Consider the following 22,654-nt stretch of genomic DNA (forward strand, 5'->3'; position numbering starts at 1 on the left):
AGAATCCTTCCAGGAAATGAAAATACTGTCCAATGTGAAGTCTGTTCATATGTGATCGAGCTTTTGAATTGAAAACAGGACTTCAATTGACGTTTGAACAAGTTTCCTGGTACTGCACTAATCTGATGTTCCAGAAGTATTTCTTTAACCATATTTTAGCAAAAAAAATGCATACAATTTGAATGTTGTGAGCTATGACTAGATAACTGATATGTGGATTATGCAACACAGGTAACTTGATTTTTTTTCACAGCCTTTTTAATATTTTTTGTCGTTCATCATTGGCCTCCATTAAAGTCTCTTGTATCATAAACTTTGTGATCTCTTAAATATTTATCTCATCTATCACTGCAAGCAACACTGAGTTGTTTTTGGTTGAAGTATTCCTTAAAAGCTACACAAGATTCAAATACACAGGGATACCAGCGGACACTAAAGGCATCTTCAACCAAAGAAAGACACCTCCTGCACTGAAGATGAAGCTGCAACATGTAAGACATATATATACAATTTACAGTTAGGGTGAAAGAAGTACTTTGGTGTTATAGTTAAACACTTGGTGAATAGACACTAAGGGTGAAAATTGACAGAGATCCTTTATTACAATATTTTCCTAATACTTGAGATCAAGATAAAATATTTAGATTTTTCTAATGTTCTAAAATATTGCAGTTCAGTATTGCTGTTCAGTTCAGCAATATGTCATTTCTTTTTTATTTGATTGAAGTTGAAATTTTATGTCTGCAGGCACAAATGTATCTTCTACCACACCTGATAAGAAAGTCCCATGGCTCTACTCATTCTTTTTTTATTGTGGAAATCTATTTCAAGTGTCTCAGCATAGGGTGAATCCTTGTGAGATTCCTATACCAATATATGATGCAATCACTGTAAAAATAGACTTGTCTTCAGTGTATGTACAGTTTGACTATTTTCTCTGTTATTTACTACATATTCTGACTTATCTCCTGTATATTTGAAGAAAGATTAAAAATACACTTTTGGCATGATGCCATTTGATAATAGAAGTCAGGTAGAGTGCCCTCCTTTTACAGAATATATGAAATATGCTCAGTATGGTAGCATTGAAAAATTGTCAAAAACAGTTTAAAAGTCTAAAAGAATTTCATTATACATACATATACATTCTTGTCTCCTCAAAACAGTTTTAGTCATCTAATGTAAATTTATATTCTTTTCAGAGTATTATTGTATGATTTTTTCTGAATTTTGTTAAAGTAATATACAGTATGTTTTGGAGTAGACAGTAGTTATGATTAATACTTGATTTTAATGTAACAAACTGACCAATGAATACACATACTTTATATTGCAGCATCATTATTATTTACAAACAGATTCAACTAAGTATTAATAAATTCAGATTCAATCACTGTCTCATTTCAAAATACTTCAGCTTTGATGTGAAATTTTTGGGACTGTGATTAATTTCTTAAATGTCTACTGAAATATAAGACATACCCTGTATATCTTTGGATATATGTTTAAATGTACTGCAAGTTTATTCAACTTTTAGTTAAGTAAGCTGTAGAATTTCTGCAAATAACGGAAAACAGAATGGAAAAAGGCCTAAAGGAGATTAATATGCTGGAAAAGTAAAAGAGAAACAAATGTAAATATAGCACCACTAAGCTGGCCCAGTCCCCAGCATAGCTGCTGTGCACTTCATGCCAATGGTTTCAATTTGAACTTCTGAATTTTTTTAGCTCTCTGTTGAATGGGTGACACAGTCACTGTAAGTTTTAAAACTAAAGTTTCTTTATTATGGTGTTTCAGAATCCAACTTTCTGAATGCTGAAATTGAAGAAAGCACAGCTTCAAAGGAAACTGCACACCTACAAACAAAAGTAGTTCCAGACATCTACAAACAAGATAAAGCAGGCACTTTGACTACAATGACTACAACAATGTGTGGAACATCACAATTTCAAAAAACACCAACACAGCATTATGGAGAACATTTAGAATGTGAACAGGAGACATCAAATCCAATAAATCCATCAGTTAGAAAACTGAATTGTGAGCATCAAACGAAAATCATTGCAAAGGCTCATGATGCACAGAAATCTCTACCAGAAGATTTAAGTCCACTTGCTGACTTCATTTTGCTTAGGTCCAAACAGCTAACCATTACTTCTCCTATGGTCGAAGTCGAAAGTTCTAACAGTAATAATGTAAATGTTGGTGAGTAGCAGACCACCTTTTAGGTAAAGGGTGTTTTCTAATTGTGTTCAAATTAGGGAAATTAATTTAAACCTTTTTTCAGTTACAGTTGTTGGACTTAATCATATGTTATGTGAAGTTTGTACATTCTCCCCATCTCTGTATGGTGTTTCTGCCCACATCCTCAAACAATATGCATTAGTTTAACTAGTAAAGCTATATTGGCACTATGTGTGTTTATGTGTCAGTTGGTCCTACAATGAGCTAACCCTTTAGCCACGGTTGTTTTCTGACTTGTGAAAAGTGCTAATGGAACTATATATCTGTGTTTGTATGGTATGTTGGATCAACAGTAATTCCCAAGATTAGTTTGAGCCATTATATTAAATTTTTGTTTTGTATATTATTGGTCAAACTGTAAAGTTTTCTAGTATTTCTGTGTGACTTATTTAATACAGGAAATATTTTTAATTATAGAATTTTCGTAACTTGGTACAGAAGTTACCTTCAATATTATCCTTGCAGTATTTTTGATAATGTATTAAACTGTAAGAAGATATATAAGTTGATGTTAACTGATTACTTTCTTTCTTGAATATGCTTAAGTACTCTTGTTTCTGACAGAATCCAAGGTTGAAAATCACCCAATCCAGATGAGAAAAAACAATGTGACTATTGAACATTTGTATATACAAGCAGATCAACAAAGAACAAGCACTGTTATTGAGGTTCAAGCTTCAGGTACTCCATATTAATCAATTCTAAACTATTTATAACCTACAATCTTTTCCCAGGATATTACTCTCTTGTTTATTTTTTTTTTCATGTCGATAATAAACTTGAGTCCATACAAAACAATCATGATAACTGATGAAAAGTATTACATTTATAAGTCAAATGTTATTTTTCCTTGTGATATTTCAGTTCTATAGATGGCAGTACAGATTGTTAGCGGTTGCCATTAGTGTACTTCTCTGCATGTGCATATCAACCAGTTTAGCACAATATGTTTGGAGCATTACTGCTGCTAAGAATGTTGGGAATGAGCACTGACAGTGGCAAATTAACTCTAGTGAAAGGGAGAGAAAATGGAGACAAATCTTCATCTTACTGCTAATTGACCTTAAAAAGACCTATACGATGACAAGATGTAACTAATGCATGCGCTTCACCTGCTTTAGTTGACAATTATATCCATAGACTGTATAAACAAACATAATTAATATTAAGAAGAAGCGATCAAATCATGTCTTTTTTGTAAGACCAAAATAATACAAAGATAGTAAAAGTGTGAGTTTATTCTACTTGTCTTTCTCTTTCTCTCCCTGTGCTTCTCTGTATATCTATAATTTAAGCTTGTCTGCTTGTCCTCTTTTTGCTTTTTACACATCCAATCTGTCATTACTTAGTTTTTAGTTTGAGTGTCATTGATGTTTTTTTTTTCCATTTCTATGAACTTCAGCAATCAATGAACAATGGCACACATCTCATAAATGTAATTGTATAACTGTAGACTAAGGGGCTGCTGCCTCGCAGTAAGGAGTCCTGGGTTCGCTTCCTGGGTCCTCCCTGCGTGGAGTTTTCATGTTCTCCCCTTGTCTGCATGGGTTTCCTCCCACACTCCAAAGACATGCAGGTTAGGTGCATTGGTGATCCGAAATTGTCCCTAGTGTGTGCTTGGTGTGTGCGTGTGCCCTGCAGTGGGCTGACGCCCTGCCCGGAGTTTGTTCCTGCCTTGTACCCTTTGCTGGCTGGGATTGGCTGCAGCAGACCCCTGTGTTAGGATATAGTCTGTTGGACAATGACTGATTGTCTGTCTACAAACTACCTTCAAAAATTGTTTCCACTGCATGCAATTATGTTGCATGTTATGATAAGATGTATAGTGTGTAAAATCAATCAAGCTCCATTTATTTTTGTACAGTGCTTTTCACTGAGTATAACACACACTTTAATGCAAATGACATCATGTACTGTACATACATAAAAATATACTTCAGGTAAAACAAACCTTAAAACATATACAAATTGTGACAATATAAGTTCATTAATAGTGTACATGAGATATGGCAAGTTGACAACAGAGGAAAGGAAAAGGAAAACCAAGTCAGAAGCATTCCTGGACAAAATCATTCTGTGTGATCCACAGTTAATTATAGCAGACACACACACAGACAAAATCAGATACGGTGACAGTTCTGGACGTGCTTCCATCTTGACAAAGAAAAGGAAAATGTGGATGCTGTAACTGTTTAAAGGGTTATGAATCAGGTCAAGGACAGAGTTCTTCTTTCTGATCAGTAAGTTCCAGACTGTGGAAGAAACAGATATATCTGGTACTGTTCATAACCTCTCCATGTGTTCTTTTATTGTATATCTAAATTAGTGAATGGCCACTTCATGACAGTATAGATGCTAATATAATTTGTCAGTCTAAGTCTTGATGACTTTATGACAATTTACTCTTTCAAATTGACTCTTTTACCATAATATAGAAAGCAAATTTGACTAAGGGTAATGCTGTAACAAACCATTAACATATTTTACAAAGACCAGATCCCATATTTTAGAAAATCCTGCTTCCAGGAGCACTTTGATTAAATATACTGTAGCAGACAAGAAGAGGTAAAATAATGCAGTCATGTTCCCAGGTATAGCATATAATCTGCTGTGATGGGGATTTGTTATAAAACAGCAGCCTCATGTGGACATTTGCAAAGTGACACAGAATAGGGGCCATGACTTTCGCTTCGCAGTACAATCGGTACTAAGAAGCAGTTTATATGTATTTGATGGGATGTAAAAATTAAACCTATAATATTATTTAGCATGTGTTTTAATTCCAAAGGTCCAAGACTGCTTTATTTCTGTTTTTCTTTTTGGAGTCTAAAAATAAAGATAGGATGACTTTCCAATTGGCATATTAAGAAAGGCAACAACACTAATCATTGCTAAGATATTGTGTTACTGATTAGTAATAGAATTAAAGTTTTAATAACTCCACACACTTAACTGTAGGCAGCCAAATTAAATGCAACTTGCCGACGCATATCTCTTTCAAATAAATCGGTGTCACAGTGGCTATCACTGTGTTTTCAGTAGTAAACAAATATTCAGGCTTCAGCAGGGTGTCTTGCTATTCATAAAATACTGTAAGCATGATTTCTGCCTCATCAAATACATGGCAAGCAGATGAATGACACAAAAAATTTTCAATTATAGGACAGTTAAGGTAAAATAATAATAATACACGTAAAAACTCACAGGAAATATAAGCCAGAATATATTTTTCCTTTAGATATCTACAAATCATTGACAAAGTTCTGCACTCTCTTCTCTCTATCTCAGATAAAATCAGCCCAGGTCCCTCTGACATGCTAGGACATAAACCTAATTCTTACATGAAATGTTTTTCATTAACAAAGATCAGAATATTTTTTCATGTTGACATAAACTGGCTTGAACCTTGAATGGTGTACAAATGGAGTTCAATCTCCCTGTGGTGAAATTATTTTGAATCTTAAATTTACAATGAATCCTGAAGTTACCAACATTTTGCATGGAAAATCTTGCATTTTTGTAATATAAAAAATGATAGTCTCTAGTGTTATATCTGCTTTTATTTTTTTTTTAAAAACTCTTGATTTTTGCTTTAAAAATTATGCATAAAGCATTCTGAATCCTTAATAATGCAAAGAAGTATGGTACATTTTTTATGTATGGAAAAGCTTCTGCACATCTGAAGAACGTACATTTTTGTATTATTTTCTATTGTGACTATGCCATTATATTTGAAATATAAAGCTGTCTCTAAACTTTCTTAATATCTGCATAATTTCAACATTTTCTGTCTTTTTTAATTGCAGAAAGTCAATGCCGAGGTTATTGCATGCTTCATGATGTGGCAGTTTCTGTTCAGACTCAATTAAAAGACATAGGCACAGACTACAATTTGATGGGAAATTTTGCAATGCTATCTTTCGATAAAACAAGGTGGTTTTTAAAGCAACATGAAAAGAAGGTCAATAACAACATGAAGGAAGGTTAGTTTGAGTTATGGCACTTTAAATTTAAATCTCAACCAAACAAGTTTTAATCCAAATTAAATAATTGTTAAGCAAGGATGCTTATTACAATATATTTTATATTGTCCTAGGTATGGGAATGTATAAAACCAGTCAAAATGTACCATATCTCATTGAGAGTATATTGATATATTTACACAGAATAAATAATACACTGGTGGCAGAATTAGAAAGTAGGATAAAATAATGGCTATGTTTGTACCTTCTAATGTAATCTACCTTTGTCTGTCAAAGAACTGTTGAATAATATGAATGCTGAGATGGAATTTGCAGTACCTGCTTATCATTCTATTTTTTTTTTATTGAATTACTGTATTTTTCTAAAAAAAACTGAGATTTGGGTGCCCTGGCACATTAAAATGACACATGAATATGTTACATTACTCTGTGTGCAACACAGAGAGGTACAGGTAGTTGTGCAAGACTTTAACAAAAATGTTTAGGAAACAATGTTGGAGGGTATCATGGGAGTTAAAAATGAAAATTAAGGATTATTTCCCAGCTCCAACAAGACAAGGGAGTACCAAAGTGGAGGTCTGCTGCTTCAGAACTCTAGAGTTTAAATCCCAATTTGGCATTGTCTGTGTGAAGTCTACATGCTCTCCTCTTGTCTGTTTTGAGTTTTGTTTTTTTCTAGATCTGCTGTTTTGTGCATGTCGGGTTAAATGGCAACTTGAAACTTACATGGTATATACATGTGTGTGCCATGTGATCAGTTGACATTCAGTCCAAAGCTGGTTCCTGCATTGTGCCATATGCTGTTGGCATACACTCTCCTACTATAAATTGGATTAAGCATTTAGAATTATTAAGAAGGGGCATGGCAACCAAAAAAAGATGGAGTGCCCTATCTGGGTTGGGGATAACGTGCTGAATCAGGTGGTGCAGTACAAGTGTCTTGGGAACCAGGTCTTGTTCATGAGTGAGGAAAGAAGGGGTTGGGAGACTGAGAGTTGTACAAGTTAGTCATGGTGGCGAGAAAGATGAGCTGAAAAGCAAACTTCATGATTTACCAGTTGATCTGCGTTCTTACCCTCACCTATGATTACCAGCTTTGAGTAGTGAGCAAAAGAACTACAGTAGATTGCAGATGCAAGTGTCCGAAATTAATTAGACCAGGTCTTACTGGAGAGATTATATCTCTCAGTTGGCATGGGAATGCTTCCATATTCCGCTAAAGGAGTTGGAGGAGGTGGAGAGAAAAAAGGGAAATTTGGGCATCTTTGCTCAGACTGCTGCCTCTGTGATCTGGACCTGCAAGCAGTAGAATATAGATAGATAGATAGAAGGAAGTCCTCATATACTGTTCAGGAATCTTCAAAGAACACACACACACAAGAAAAAGAAAAATGTTCACCTGCTGTAACAAGCTACAATTTTATCTCTTTTTATAGTAATATCAAAACAGTTTGCTCTCCTTCTTACCATGTTTTGCTCCATCTCAATCTGTCCCATTTTGACATTACTACTTCTGTTCTCTTCCTTGTTCCTTTTTCCCATTATCTCTTTCATTTGTTACTATATTATCGTGGGCTGGGTAAGGTTTGCTAAGCTCATTACTTTGATTCATTTGTCTAGTCTCACACCTTAAGATTAACACACACACACACACTCACACTCAAACCCTAGTCATACAATTACATATGAGTGATACCCTACTGCCAGTCATTCTGTACTATTTATTCCACATACAATCTTTTCCACATAAGTACATAAGAATGATGCCTCAAACCTGTCACTTCTCAATACCCCACAAAGGGGCCAGCACTAACATACATACGGGTGTCCCCAAGACACACAAAGGTGCAACACTCTTTTGGTTATATGCCATTTACCAGCCAACGAGGTCTTACTTCTACCACACCTGTTCTTCTGTTGAGGTATGACGTGTCAGCTTTGATAACTCTGTGGGTAAAAAGTACCAATCTTCCCACACCATATGCCCTAATATTTACTTTATTACTTGAATCATTCTAGATATAAAGACAAAGTAACGAACTGTGAAAGTAATGTTATCATTAAAATTTAATAATACCAGTATAGGCCAAGATAATAGAAAATAAAATAAACAGGAAAAGTCTGGATATAGTCTTAGAAAAGCTTATTGAAAATCAGCAATGTCAAGAGTGAATATAATCCTGGGCGTCTTTTTAATTTAGCAATTGGATGATGCATAATTTTGCATTCTCTGACGTCCAAATAAAATGGTCAGTGTCTCTCCTTTTTTCTGGCATGTTTTGGTCTCTGATGTCAGTTCCCTATGTCACTGCTGTTTTTGCCGTTTTCTTCTTTAGACGGGCCATCATCGAAATGGGAGCTCTGGGACATATGACATTATGCACATTTGATCTTTTAGCTGTTCTTCTGATGGATGTCTCTGCTCATGTTCTATGATCCTGTAAACAACTCCGCACTGTTTTCCGTTCACAAGTTATAAACTGACTGAAACAGCTTTTGATCCTATGGCATTTGCACTGTTTTACGTTCCTATTAAAATTATGTTATTAACTGACTGAAACAGATGCATTATACTTATTACTTTTAAAATGGTGCGATACAGGAAGAAGGTACAAGAGAAAATACTTTCAGCGTGAATTGCCCCTGTAGTTAAATTGCCTTATAGTTTGTCATGGTGTGTTTGAGCAAAATTTAATCTTAATATAGGCAATCTGTAGTTTTAAAAATAATGATTTTACACTCCAGGATGGCTGTAGTACCATTTTGGGGAAATCAAATAAATGGGGGGCCAGGCAAGGTTTTAAATTACATGCTCAAAGAAGAGATTGATTAAGTTAAAGAAAAACCCGTGGTCTCTACAAATCTAAGGAGCTTAGCTTGTCCATCATTTCTTCAATGAATGCTGCTGATCATCCTGGGCTCCCAATAAAGAAATGTACAGTATAACAGTTGCATTCTATATGTTAAACAGACCATGATTGCTTTTACTATGAAAGATGCAACATAAAAAAAAATAGTTATCGTGTTCTACTTGGAATATAATTAAGGAAAAAAATCAGTAGTAAAATAAATGTTCACTTAATTAATCTGTACATTTTCTTTTGACAGCAGACTCTTCCTCCTAAGAAAGAACTTGTCAAACCTGCTGTTTACTTTTCACCAACTAGAATCTAGAATGTATTCCTACCTGTATTCATACATGAAAATATAATACTCCCTGCATTGTGTCTGTTTTAGGTAAATGCAGTGAGGTGGATATCATGCTGTATAAGCACTCTGCTCTGGTGCATCTTCTTGTAACAGTTCGAGATTTGCTTTTGGCATGTGGTCTTGATGCTGCTGTAGGTAAGTAAAAGAAGTATTTATTCATTTCTACACATGGTTTAGAAAAATGAGGCACCGCTCTACTGTACATAGCCAAATTAGAAATCTAATAATTCAGACTTGTTTGCTGTATTTTAATACTGTGTAGTGTATCATGGGAGTAAAACAAAAACTAACCGCCAGCTCTCCTTGTTTGAGAAGTACTTAATCTCATTTCTAGAATACTTCATAATCATTGTTTTTCAAATCAGTTTAGGAGAGTTTATAATCCACATAGTCATCAGTACCTAATTATTGCTCAAATGTGTAATACCATGTGTTTGGTTGTCTATGGTATCTTGATATCATTATGTCTCTTGAGTTGATACTTTACTGAGTTAGGGTCTGGAAGTCAAGAACTCTTTTAAATTCAAGCCCTGATCTTTCCTCTCACTTGCTTCTGTCCTTAGTCTTTTGTCTCTGACCCTGTCCAATTAATTTTGTTGTTTAGAAGCCTAAACTATGATTTACTCATTTTTTGTTGTTGTGTGCTCATAGTTTTGTATGTAATGTGTAACCAGCATACTTACATACAAACATTGTTTTCATTGTAATAAATGTAATTTGTGTGTTGCGTATTCAGTGTAATACTATGAATTCAGAAATTGATGCCTTCTGGTTTATACTATATTCCTTCTCTAGAAATTTTTTTTTTTGATATTCATTAGCAAGCACAAGCCTAGTGGCATTTTAAAGATGAATATTTGGCTTTTAAAAATCATATGGGATTGTCTCATCTAAATAGAGAAATCTCTATACAAGTGCAAGAATTCCCGTAATCCCTCAGCAAGAAGTATTGTGCGATTTCAACATTTAATTATTCATTAAGTAAATAAATCATTAGTGAGTTAGACTCTGTGCTCTGTTTGACACTGTATTAAGATGATTATGAAAATAAATAGAGGTTCCTGTAATTTATGAAAGTGCTGAAAGCTTTTAGAGTAAAAGTAATGGCTGACGACTAGTATGAGAATGTTAAATTTATTTAAATTGTATTTTCAATCATTTAACTTGCCCACATTATTTAACGAGGTTCAGTTTAAAGCTGTAATTACTCTTTGAGTAATTTGTTAAGGAACAATGCTGTTAGGATTGGATATCTCTGGCTGTGAATATAAAAGTAGTTATTGCAAAAGAAAGCAGAAATGAAAATTGCTTTTCTTCTTTTGCACTATGCAAATGGGGTAGGGAAGTGTTAGTGCAAATTCAGCTTTTGTAGTCTATAACTAAAAAGTTCCCCAAAAAGTCTCAAGATAATGAGTATAAATACCTTTTGATGAAGCGAAACTAATAGATTCCTCAAAATTACAGGAGATTTAAGAAGCATGTTATATAGAAGATTCTGTTTTTTTATAAGCTAGTATGTGTAATGTGATAGCCGTCATAAACAGTTTATTTATTAAAATCTTATTTGCAATTTCATTTTAAAGCAGAGTCCTGTGAGTGATAAAGGACATGCTGACCAATGAAGGATGTATTTTTGAAAAGCAAAGCATTTTCTAGCATATGACCAAGTTGATGTTTCTTGACTGAGGAATAAGGAGTGACCCCAAAAATATTGTGCAAAACCTCTATATCTGCTTTTTAATAATTATGTCTATTGCAAAGTAGTTGATAGCTGCACAGGTAGACTTATATTCAAGGCTGGAAAATATGCTGTGAAAAGGTTTTTCAGTGCCGTCTCTAAACCATAACAGCGACAAAACACCAACAACAACACAAATCATTTGAAACAGAAATAATAATTGTATACTTAAATTTCATGAAAGAATCTGTTAGCATACACATTTACAATCAGGCCCTGCTAGTAGACCTCCACTATAGGTTGACAGAGTAACATTGTGCACTCTGCCTGTTGTCTTCTCCAGATGCTGGACAACATACAGACATATTGGAGGGTGGACGATTTCAAAGGGCCGCAATTCAAAAATGCCAGGCTTAAACAGGTCAGCAGCTGTGGCGTTGCAGCATATCATGAGTTATTTTGGGGTCTAAAGTGCCAGTGTATGATTGCACTTTTTTGTAACTTAGAAAGTACTGTTTTAGTACAAAAAAACAATCAATGTTTAACTAGGAGACTTGCCACTAGCAAAAAAATGTAGCCTAATAATAATAAATAGAAACAATACATGAAAGAATAATATTTCATAATTAGGTTATAAGAATTCAAATCCTATTGAATACACAGACCATAAAAAGTAATCAATATTAATAGAACTTCATCGCTGCCAGCAACAGTAAAAACTGTCTATACAATCTGTCCCATCATGGCTTATTATAGAAAAAGATTCTGCAATCTCATCCTTTCTGAGTGCTATTGTGCATGCATCTGTTTCTTTCTTTCTCTACAAAATGTTTTAGCTATAGTCAAAGGTTCCAGGGAGGTTCCAAGGCCATCTTAACAGCATGCTAGATCCCCTATTTTCATATCAAAACAAAAACATACATAGACATCAGAAACGTCATGGGCCCTAAAGCTCCTGGGGCCCCCAGCCGACGCCCATTGTGCCCATATGTTAAGATGACCCTGGGTGGTAAATGAAAGAATAATCCTATGCATGGTAAGGAGCTCCACCCTGGTTTTAGCAAAATCAAATGTAGTCAGGTGAAGTTAGCAGAATTCTCTGTTTGCATGCTATTGGATAACCTGTCAACCTGGATAACCTTCATTGGAACAGCATATTTAGATTGTGGAACTATATGTTCACATTGGCTCCTTCAAGTTGACACATGAGTGATTCATGAAACATTATCCTGTTTCAAGGTCTTGTGCAAAATGCTTAGTTCAGCCATTGGTAAAAAAGTGGCATACATCTTGTTCAGTGAGCAGTGCACCAAAAACAAGAAATCCTTCTGTCCATAATGCAAAAGTTGTGTTCAACTTTGTGGAAAGAAGTCTTACTCATTTACACATATCAAACACTGATTCAAACACCCATGACTACTGTAGAGAAACAACAGCTTCACAGTAATGATAAAAATTAGAAAATAAGGTTGTAATTTAAATATAGGTTTCATTAATGTAGGAGTTAGCTTCAGTGAGAATCTGCAGTCACTTTACCCACCAAGAACCAGGACTGAGCACCCCTACTCCAATTCCTAAAGCTGTTAAAATGCCTAGAAACATTAGAACAGAAAGTCCAAAAACATGAACATAAACAGAAGTTTCATTGATTCTGTGTAAGCTGAAACGTATATAAATTTTACCTGCATGTTTATGTGTAACGTCTATATAAAAATTGGAACACAGTATGTGGAAATGCAAATACATTGTTGCTCATTTTATTCTAATAAAACAATTAAAATTGAAACTTGTATTTTTAGATATCATAAAATAAAAAGCGACATATGCAAACATAAGATTTATTCTGTCTTTACAGCATTTGGTTTTGGTCAGATTATTACCTTTATCGTTTCATTTATTAACATTCTTTTGAATATTTTGCATTGCAGGCTACATGACGAGAGCCAAGGACACCTACACAAGCTCACTGGGTGCTTGTTTAAATGATGTTTGGAGAAGACTCAGGGTTGTCCAATACTTTAGCCAAAGCACAGAAGAAATTAATCCAAAAATAGCTGAGTTACAAAAACAGATGTCAAAGTGGATCCAGAGAAGTATATCACATGAGCATGATTTTAAAGTAGGTTTTATTCTTGTTACTGTCAATTGCAGGATCTTAACAAACAGTGCATACTGTGTGCAATTTATTACAATGTATTAAAGAAATGAAAAATTCATTAATTAGGTGATAGCTTATCACAAATGTAATGTGCCACAAAAGTATAAAGATGCAAGCTAACACAATGACTGTTGTGTTAGTCTATCTGACACTAAATTTTTTTTTTTTTTTTGAAAATAAAATAAAATGTATTAAGTGTTATACAATTTAAGGAAAGTCGAGGTTTACAGAATGTGCATCATTTTGAGGTCACTTACGTTTTGTATCTTTGTTACATAATTTAATGCATTATAAATTTTATGTTTCATAATCTCTCTAACATTAAACCTTCAGATATGTTAAAAAGAGTAAAAAATTTCCTAGTTATTTATTATAAATTTGATTTCTGTCTTTTTAAATAAATGCTTATTTGATTGTATTTCATGTCCAGCAAACCTGTAGTAGCAGCAGTAACAAAATGGGTGGATGTATTTTATGTATTATTTCTGTCTCTAGGTGCTTGTAATAATCAGAATGGATTCAGATTGTGTAAGGGAAAGTCTTATTAATAGTCTCAGGCAGTTCACAAGTAAGTATGTTTTTCAGTTTTCTAATAGTGCAAAGTTACTTCCAGGTTTAATCATTAATTCCACTACAGTATATATGTTGTGGTAGTTTATATAATATATCACTTGATGTTTTTAAAGTTTTGAATTCTTGTTACTGTTAATAATGGTTTTTTTTCTGGGATGAATAAGTCAACATATTTCATACAAAAAGCAGCTGTCTTCTTATATAAGCAGAACAGATTGGGAAATGTGATAAGCTTTTCACTTAAGTAAAGGTACAGTATATGCTGTGGAAACGTTTTGTGAAATCCTCTATTATTGCACATTTTTGATACCTAAGGGTTCAGGTCTTCAACTAAAACATCCATTTTGGTCCATTGATTAATTGTTGAACTATGGCCAGTTGACAATGGAGGAAAGGAAAATAAAACCTCAAGTCAACAGCATCCATGTGCTGGGCCACCCAATCTGATGACAGAAGCTTTCCATCCAGTGATTCTGATGCTCTCCAAAATGACTTTTCATTGGACAGGAGAACAGTACTAATACCAATTGGCACTATGCAAAAAAAAAAGAAAAAAAAAAAACTCTTTCAAGTTATTAACAGGTTGTGCAACCTTTAGCTACAATGATTTAAACCAGATGCAGAAATTTATATTCTCTTCTTTGGTGAACTGCTTTAATTCAGACTTATTGATAAGTTTTGAGTGTGAGCTGTTAGTTTCACGTCATGCCTGTTTGTTTCAGTCTGGTTTTGACTAGGCCATTTTAAAAGTTTAATTTGTTGTTTTTAAGGCATTCTGGTCTGGATTTGCGTTTGTGTATTGGATCATTGTCTTGTTACATGTCCCAATTATTCTACAGCTTCAGTTTATAGATGGACAACCAGACATCCTCCTTAAAAAATTTTGATACAGAGCAATTAATGTTTTTCTCAATTTTTGGAAGATCATCCAGGCCGTGACACAGGAGGGTATCCCTAGACCATTGTACTATCAGCACAATGTTTGACTGTTGATATTATATTCTTAATGTTTAATTTCATTTTTGCTTTACAGTCGACATAACAGAACATCTGTGGTTATAGAATGTTGCCCTTTGTTCTCATCAGTAAATAGAACATTGTCCAAAAAAATTGCTTGAGGATCATCTATGTGCTTTTTGACAAATTAGAGCCAGGCTCTTATTTTCTTCTGGGTTAGCAGTAGTTTCCACCCTTGATGATTTACAGTGAAGCTCTTTTTGCCCAGTGCCTTTCTGATTGTGGAATCATGATCATTAACCTTTGCTGAGGTCAGAGTAGCATGCAGTTCTTTGGATATTTCTTTATGATCCTTTATGACTTAATGATGTGGTTACCAGGGTGTGCTCCAGCTCCTCAACACTTGATACAAAGGCTCGGACGCAAATGTAAAATAAACAAGAGGAATTATTGGTGTTAAATCTTCCTGTAAGCTTTTCCCACAGTGTCAAAGCACAGTTACAAAGTACAAGCACAATGCAGCAGACAGCAATACTTTATCATCTTCTTTTCTTCCTCTCCCCCCTTCACTTCTCATAGCAAGCATTGTCCTCCACCTCCTGACTCTGGCTTCTTGAGCAGTGGCAGGCAGCTCCTTTTATGTGAAAACTGGAAGTACTTCAGCTGTCCCATAAGCGTTGTCCAAAAAGTATCTCTGGGTTAAGCTGGAGCACAACAAGGTAGGGCTTGTTAGTCCCCACAGCACACCCTGACGGCGTGGACGAAACCCAACAGGACTGAGTCTGAGAACTCCAGTTCCCATGATACCCTGTGGGAATCTATGGCACTGCCGCAACCCAGGGGGGTCTACCATCTAGCAGTCCGGTGGTGACAATGCCCCATGCATACTGCCTCCCCCTATCCTTCTGTGTTTAGGGTGTCCCAACTGGGTAAGGGTGCCAGCTGTCCCTCAAAATGATTAATAGTATACTGTATCCTTGGACTAATTGCATAAGGCCAAATGCTCCTAGGAAGATCTATGGCTGTTCAAGTCTTTCCCATTTGGAAATCATGGCTCCCACTTTGAGTCAGTGGACTCTTTACCCTCAGAAACGGTTTTGCAGCCCTTTCCAGTTTGAAAAATATTAGTACCATTTTTTTGACCTCATCAGAAATTGTCAGTAGCCAGTTTATTTGGTCAAAATTTGACAAATGAAGGGAGTGAAGAGCATCCTGATAATTTCCCAAAAACAGACAGAGGCATGGAGATGTGATAATCAAAGGGCAAACATGAAACTGTTTCATCTACAGGCTGAAGCTAAGAGTCTCAGCTGATTGCTGAAACACTGGCTGGGCAGAAGTCAGTCAGTCATTTACCAACCTGCTATATCCTAACACAGGGTCACTGGGGTCTGCTGGAGCCAATCTCAGCCAGCACAAGGCAGACACAAAACCCCAGACAGCCCACCACAGGACACACCCACACACCAAGCACACACTTGGGACAATTTAGGATCGCCAATGCACCTAACCTGCATGTCTTTGGACTGTGGGAGGAAACAGGAGCACCCACAGAAGACCCACACAGACACAGGGAGAACATGCAAACTCCACACAGGGAGAACCTGGGAAGAGAACTCAGGTCTCCTTACTGCAAGACAGCAGCGCTACCACTGCACCACCGTGCCGTCCCTGGGTAGAAGTGTGAACAATTATCCAACTGGACAGTGAAGCGAGCCTCACATTCAAGTCAAGTCAGAAAATATTTAATTAAACTTAGTTATAATAAGAGTAAAAATCAACAATACAATATGGAAAACACAAGGATTCCAAAAACCCTTCAGCAGAGTACATGACACATGTTTCACCCTAATTGGGGCTCACCAGGTGTACGCACCTTTGCTTCCCCTTGCAGAGCCTCAGACATTGCACCACGGCAGCTGGTTCAACCTACAATTCCTCCATCCTGGGTATGATGTTAACCTACATCCAGCCCTGCAAGTACGTCCTCCAACTTGCAGGGAAATCTCAGGGGTTTGTAGCAGGATTGGCACTCTAGCTACTATAAAAAACTTCACACTTTTCCATTCCAATCGAACTAGTGTGGTACTGAGTTGTTACCCGTTACACGGTCCTAATTTGGGATCCTGAGGTGGTTTGTCATGTGGTGGGTTTGTCATGTGGTTGGGTGCATGCTCCCAACCTTTCTCTCTTTTGCAGAGTGACAAACACAACTACACTAAACAACAAATAGGAGTCACTGACACTGCCTTAATGGACCAATCAGGATCAACAAAGTTGTGGCCATACTCCACGAACCTGCCATAATTGATTCCATAGGAATCAATTCCTATGTTCATCCAAGTTATGAGAAAAGAATTGTAAGCCATGTTAGTTATTCTATCCCAAGATGATTAGACAGATAGGAAATTTAATTCCTTTCATAGTTTAACTATTTCCTGAAAGTCAAACTTCATGTTCATAAAATATTTAGTGTTCTTCATTATACAATGCAGAATCTCAGTTATTCAGCATTTTTTTTTGATACAATTAATGTCTACACAACTACATTTCAACATTCTTCTCTTGTGTATCATAAATCGTTCATCCATCTTGTGTGTATTCTTTCATCTTTTAGCCTTGGCAGCAACTGCTATTTTACCTGAAGATAGTAAAACTTTGGATTACAATACTGTGATATGCTGGTGAGTCATTTAATTAGAAATTAGACTATACTGTACAGTAAATGCCAGAGGGCAAACTTTTTTTTTTTCATACTCAGTAATTTTACTTTTTGTTATCAGGGTATGGATTCTAATATAAATGTTATGTACAATTGTTTTATTTATTAAATTGGAAAGTTTTAATAAATAATTGATCACAAAAAAACTATTTTGCTTTATTCTTATGTAATCCTTTGAATACTTCTGAATTCTTAATGGTCACAGCTTAAAAATATGTGCAATAATATCATTTTTTCTTACTTATTGTACATCAAGATCAGTAGATATAGAGAATCATTTGCAGTTATTACTAGCTATTAATTTTATTCCCCTGTCAATCCATTATAAGGTTGATTGCTCAGTCGGTAGAGCAGGTGGTCCAGCAATCGGAGGGTCGCAGGTTCGATCCTGGCTCCCGGCATGAGAATGCAGCTGTTGTGTCCTTGGGCAAGACACTTAACCTACCTTGCCTGCTGGTGGTGGTCGGAAGGATTGGTGGCGCCAGTGTTCGGCAGCCTCACTTCTGTCAGTGTGCCCCAGGGCAGCTGTGGCTACATAGTAGCTTATCATCACCAGTGTATGAATGTGTGTGTGAATGGGTGAATGACTGTTGTGTTGTAAAGCGCCTAGGGGGGTTCTTGAACTCTAGTTAGGCGCTATATCAAATACAGGCCATTTACCATTTGATTGTACTTTAACTGTGTCACAGAAGCATTATCTTCAAAGCAGGAGCCAACTCAGTATGGAAAACAGTCAACATTAAGTGCTTATCTAGAGCAGGGTTACAGGGAGGCTGGAACCTGTCCCAGCAAGCACTGCGTGTAATCCAGGAACAATTCTTGAATAGGGTGCTAAAATAATAATTCCAAATTGAAACAAAATTAACTTTCGCAAGCAACATATTACAGTCTTTTAATGCAATACACGTGAAGCAAAATGCTGGCCATTGGAGAAGATAAACAGGAAAATTGAAAAGATTTAAAAGCTTGTTTTGGTTAATGAATATCACATAAAATAGATCTCAGTCATACATACAGTACATTCCTGCACACCCCCCACTTGGCAAACTTAGCATTGCTAGTTGATCAAATGTGCATGTTTGACATGCAGGGAAAGCTTAATTAATGCAAAAAACACAAAAATAATAATGTAAAAACAGACAGTGTACTGACTGGGAGCTGAGGTTTTCTTCTGTGGGACAGCAATACTAACCACTGCTGCAGTATGCTGCCCTAGGCGTATCAATTTTGTTTAAATAAAATTTGTTAAAAAACATAAAAAATGTATTAACATACTTATTAAAATATTCTAAAGTATAACTGAGAACCAAATTACATAAACAAGCTCTCTTTACTGTTTGCATAATAAAGCATGTTATAGTCCAAACTTGAAATAAGCATACATTATATAAAAACATTATGTAGATTCCAAAAACATTTTGGCTTAATGACCTAAATGTTGAATTTATTGTAAGTTTAATATGTGTTATTTATTATTTAAGTCTACAGAGGCATTCCTGTGTGGTGGTATGTAGTCAGCACTTAAGTGCCAATTTTCCATGGAACTATTTCTCATTAGTAGTGGAATATGACTACTTGGAACCATCTGGTTGGACTCATCACTGCAAGGACAAGGATATCAGCCACATAGCATTTAAAACTGTCCTTCCCAATGTGATAAGCAATAATATACACTCACAAGGTAAGTAAATTCCAAAATGTATATTTTTTCCATTTAGGAAAATGTAAAATAAATAATATTTCATTCATATATGTATATATAGAGATAGATAGATATTGTTACAGCTGGGGTTCTTACCTAGCCGGGATGCCTGAAAGGACCGGAAGATGGCATTGATAGCTTCTGGGTAACAAGGGGGCAACTGCCCTGGGTTAGGAGAGGACCATGAGAGAGGAGCAAGGAGGTTCCAACCTGGTGGGACCTGTAGCCACTGTCTTGGGGCGCCTCAAGCCTCAGGGAACCCGGGAAACATTTACTTCCGCCACACCCGACAAGATGGAGAAAGAGTCTTCCAGGTACGCCTGGAGTACTTCCAGTGCAAAGGGCAGCACTTCTGCCACACCAGGAAGTGCTGCCGGAAGGACGTCATCAGACACCTGGAGCACATCCGAGCGGGAATAAAAGGGACTGCCTTCCTATAATCGGGGAGCTTGAGTCGGGAGTGGGAGCAGGACGAAGCTCCCATAAGGATAGAAAAGGCGGCCACGGACAGTGAGAGAAAGCCCGTTATAGTGGTGATTGGTGCAGGGGCACTGTGTGCTGTGTATGGGACTGTGTTTATTTGTGCTTAATAAACGTGTGAATTTTATAAAGATGTGGCCTCCGACTGGTGGTGTCCGGGCAAGTCTCACAATATATATTGTAAAAGAGGACAAAAGATAAAGAGTTGGGGTGACACCATGACCCCTAATATTATAAGGCAAAATAAATGCAGCTTTTCAGCAAAAAACAAACGTCACGAAGAATGCGAGTCTCATATCAGACTATCCAAGATGGAGACACTTCCAATTACATGTCAGCCAGGCAGGAAGAAGCGAGTCCAATGGGACCGACACCTGAAGTTACATCAGAGGTGTTGAGGTTGTTAATTATCTGGTCTGTAGAGGGAGAAAAAGTAGAGGCCTGTGGATTGCCAAAAAATTACCACCACCATAGCCATTAAGCTGTTCCCAAAACACATGTGTGTGACAATATCTAAAATAAATCAGTCAATACAGTAGATAACACTGCTGCCTCCCAGCTTTAGAATTTTAAGATCGAAGTTGGCCCCAGGAATTGTGTGCATACTCTTCTGTGTGTTTTATTTGAATACTCAAATGTATCCCTATACCCCAAATACCTGCATGTTAGATTGATTTGCAACTCTAACGTGGCCCAGTGTACGTCATGCCATATAGGGTTGGTTCTTACTTTGCATACCAAAAATCTTTACATGAACTATTCACAAATACATGTACAACACAATAAAATATTACTTTGAACCAGAAACATTTTTACCCAGAAATATTGCAATAATCTTATTTCTTAATCCTTCTGTACTATTTACACTTTAAAAGGTACTTAAATAAATCTTGTTGCAAGTCTAATTTGTCAGTATCTAAATAAATGACACCCCAGAATTTTCTTAAAATAAATATTGCTGAATTCACTTTCTGCCCATTCTGCTTGAGCTGTAACTGAATTGCTCTTCCTGCATGAAATGGACGTGGGCTTTTACTGGTTTTAGATTCAGCTGGGAAGGAGCCGTGTTAAATGCTAGCCAGTCCTACTAAACTGTGGTTCAGAGAGAAGTAAGATATGTTCCCTGCTAGCGTTAACCAAGACAAACTATGAATTGTTTTGAATTGGTGTGTAAAGATATTTGTCCATATGATTTTGTAGTTGGTAAAGGCTTCATGCAGCTTTCTTAATACTTTGGCTGTGAAATACACTAAATTTGATATATACCTATGAATAATCTTTTTAAATATTCTCATACATGTACATATATAATATAATAGGGCACATTTTGTTTTTTCTCATCTAATTCCCAGGAACTCTAAAATGTAGAAATTATAGTATAAGGAACTCTGATACATCTTTGATACATATATTTCCATGATGAATTTACTCTTACTGCATTGGATACAGTTTCCATATTAAACATATGTAAACAAAATTAAAATCAGGCCAGACAATCACTTTCAATAAAGGAAAATGTGTCTTACTTAAGACAATTAATTTATAGAAAATTACTGAATTATAACATTTTTCAAAATAATAATCATTTTAGAATTACTATTAGTTTTAAAATGTTATGTAAGTTGGGTGAATCTTAATTAATTTTGAGTAATATAAAATTAAGTGTTAAAAAAAAATATTTTAATGAGGTTAAATAATTCCATGGGATTTTTCAGCAGTTCATTTTCTAATTATTTTTTGGTTTAACTTTAATCATAGGTCTTCCAAATGAAACCTTCAAATGGAATTCATCTGTCCTCCTAATGGAACTCGAGGTTCCTTTTGTGTTTCTTGCAACTGAGGGTCTAATTCGCTCCTCACAACTTCTGCAAAACCTGGAGTCAAGGTATGACTTTCAGTAATACATTGAGGTGAAAGCCTTTGATTTAGAATTACAAGGTAATTGTAAGACTGGTGTAGTAATTAGCTATGCTATTTATCTATGGGGAAATGGTCATGAATCCTGACTTGGCCATTCTGTGTGTGGAGTATGCAGATTTTTCCTGTTTATGCATGTCTTTTTTTTAGATATTAATGTTTTTCTGTCACATTCCAAATAAATTGGTTTGTGCCAAATCTAGGCTCACCTGGCATAAATTATTGTGGTGTGTTCATGATGCACTGGCAATATAGCTGATTTCTAAGTAGGATAAGATTCCATGCAACCCTGAATTATGAGTTGCACAATATTATATTTATGGATAAATATAAAGTACAGAGATGGAAAGTTGTTCTAAAGACAGTATTTAAATGCTACATTGTTAATGAGCGACACCATTACAAAAAGTAGCTAATGACCCTAACTGTCTGCAGCTAACATGGAGTTTCAGAACCTGATCATGGTTCAGTTCTTGAAAACCAGTTTCTGAGTGAATTACTGGATCTTTCAAGACAATTTTATGAAGTTCCATAAACTAAAAACATGTTTATCATACATAAATTGAATATTTTTGATAGCTTTAGTTTAATTGTGTTTTGTTTTTCTTAACAATACATATAGCAGTAATATGAAGATGTAATTACTTTCTGCAAATGTAAAACACAATATTTTTTTTATATTAGTGGATGGGTAGTTAAAAGAATATCTTTTATTTGTGTATGCATAACTAATGCCAGTTCACTGTGCCTTTATCTGTCTATCTTTCCATCCATCTATGTGTTCATTTATTTATATTCCCACAACTGCTCTGATTTACTTTTTCATCCAAAAGATGGGTATATTAGTTTGGCATTTTTTAAGTGGCCCCTGTGTTAATGTGTTTGGATGTTTGTGTTTGTGTATCTCTTGTCAAGGACTGGCATCCTACACAGGGTTGGGTTTTCTCTCTCTCTAATGAAACAAACTGGTCCAGAGAATGGAAGAAATTATACATTTTCAAAGTGTTTCAGACCAAAAACAATTCTAAAA

General features: G+C 35.6%; 2 protein-coding genes and 1 long non-coding RNA gene across 3 annotated transcripts in view; all 3 read left to right on the forward strand.

Moving 5' to 3' along the window:
* Positions 1-8,663, forward strand: part of LOC120532087 (protein shortage in chiasmata 1 ortholog-like) — a 42,918-nt gene extending 34,255 nt beyond the window's left edge. Inside the window, exons 3-6 of the mRNA XM_039757990.1 lie at positions 1,798-2,205; positions 2,809-2,925; positions 6,051-6,227; positions 8,524-8,663. Of these exons, the coding sequence (XP_039613924.1) occupies positions 1,798-2,205; positions 2,809-2,925; positions 6,051-6,227; positions 8,524-8,663 (842 nt within the window). The remainder of the gene's footprint in view (positions 1-1,797; positions 2,206-2,808; positions 2,926-6,050; positions 6,228-8,523) is intronic.
* An 826-nt stretch (positions 8,664-9,489) lies between these two features.
* On the forward strand, positions 9,490-13,830 carry LOC120532217. Its single transcript, XR_005634259.1, has 3 exons — positions 9,490-9,572; positions 13,044-13,234; positions 13,769-13,830. It is a non-coding gene; the product is annotated as an uncharacterized LOC120532217 (long non-coding RNA).
* Positions 13,831-15,683: 1,853 nt separating this feature from the next.
* Positions 15,684-22,654, forward strand: part of LOC120532088 — a 33,084-nt gene continuing 26,113 nt past the window's right edge. Inside the window, exons 1-4 of the mRNA XM_039757992.1 lie at positions 15,684-15,732; positions 17,421-17,487; positions 19,007-19,206; positions 21,466-21,592. Of these exons, the coding sequence (XP_039613926.1) occupies positions 15,684-15,732; positions 17,421-17,487; positions 19,007-19,206; positions 21,466-21,592 (443 nt within the window). The remainder of the gene's footprint in view (positions 15,733-17,420; positions 17,488-19,006; positions 19,207-21,465; positions 21,593-22,654) is intronic.

Source organism: Polypterus senegalus, chromosome 7, assembly GCF_016835505.1.
Source record: "Polypterus senegalus isolate Bchr_013 chromosome 7, ASM1683550v1, whole genome shotgun sequence".
NCBI classification, from domain to species: Eukaryota; Metazoa; Chordata; class Cladistia; order Polypteriformes; family Polypteridae; genus Polypterus; species Polypterus senegalus.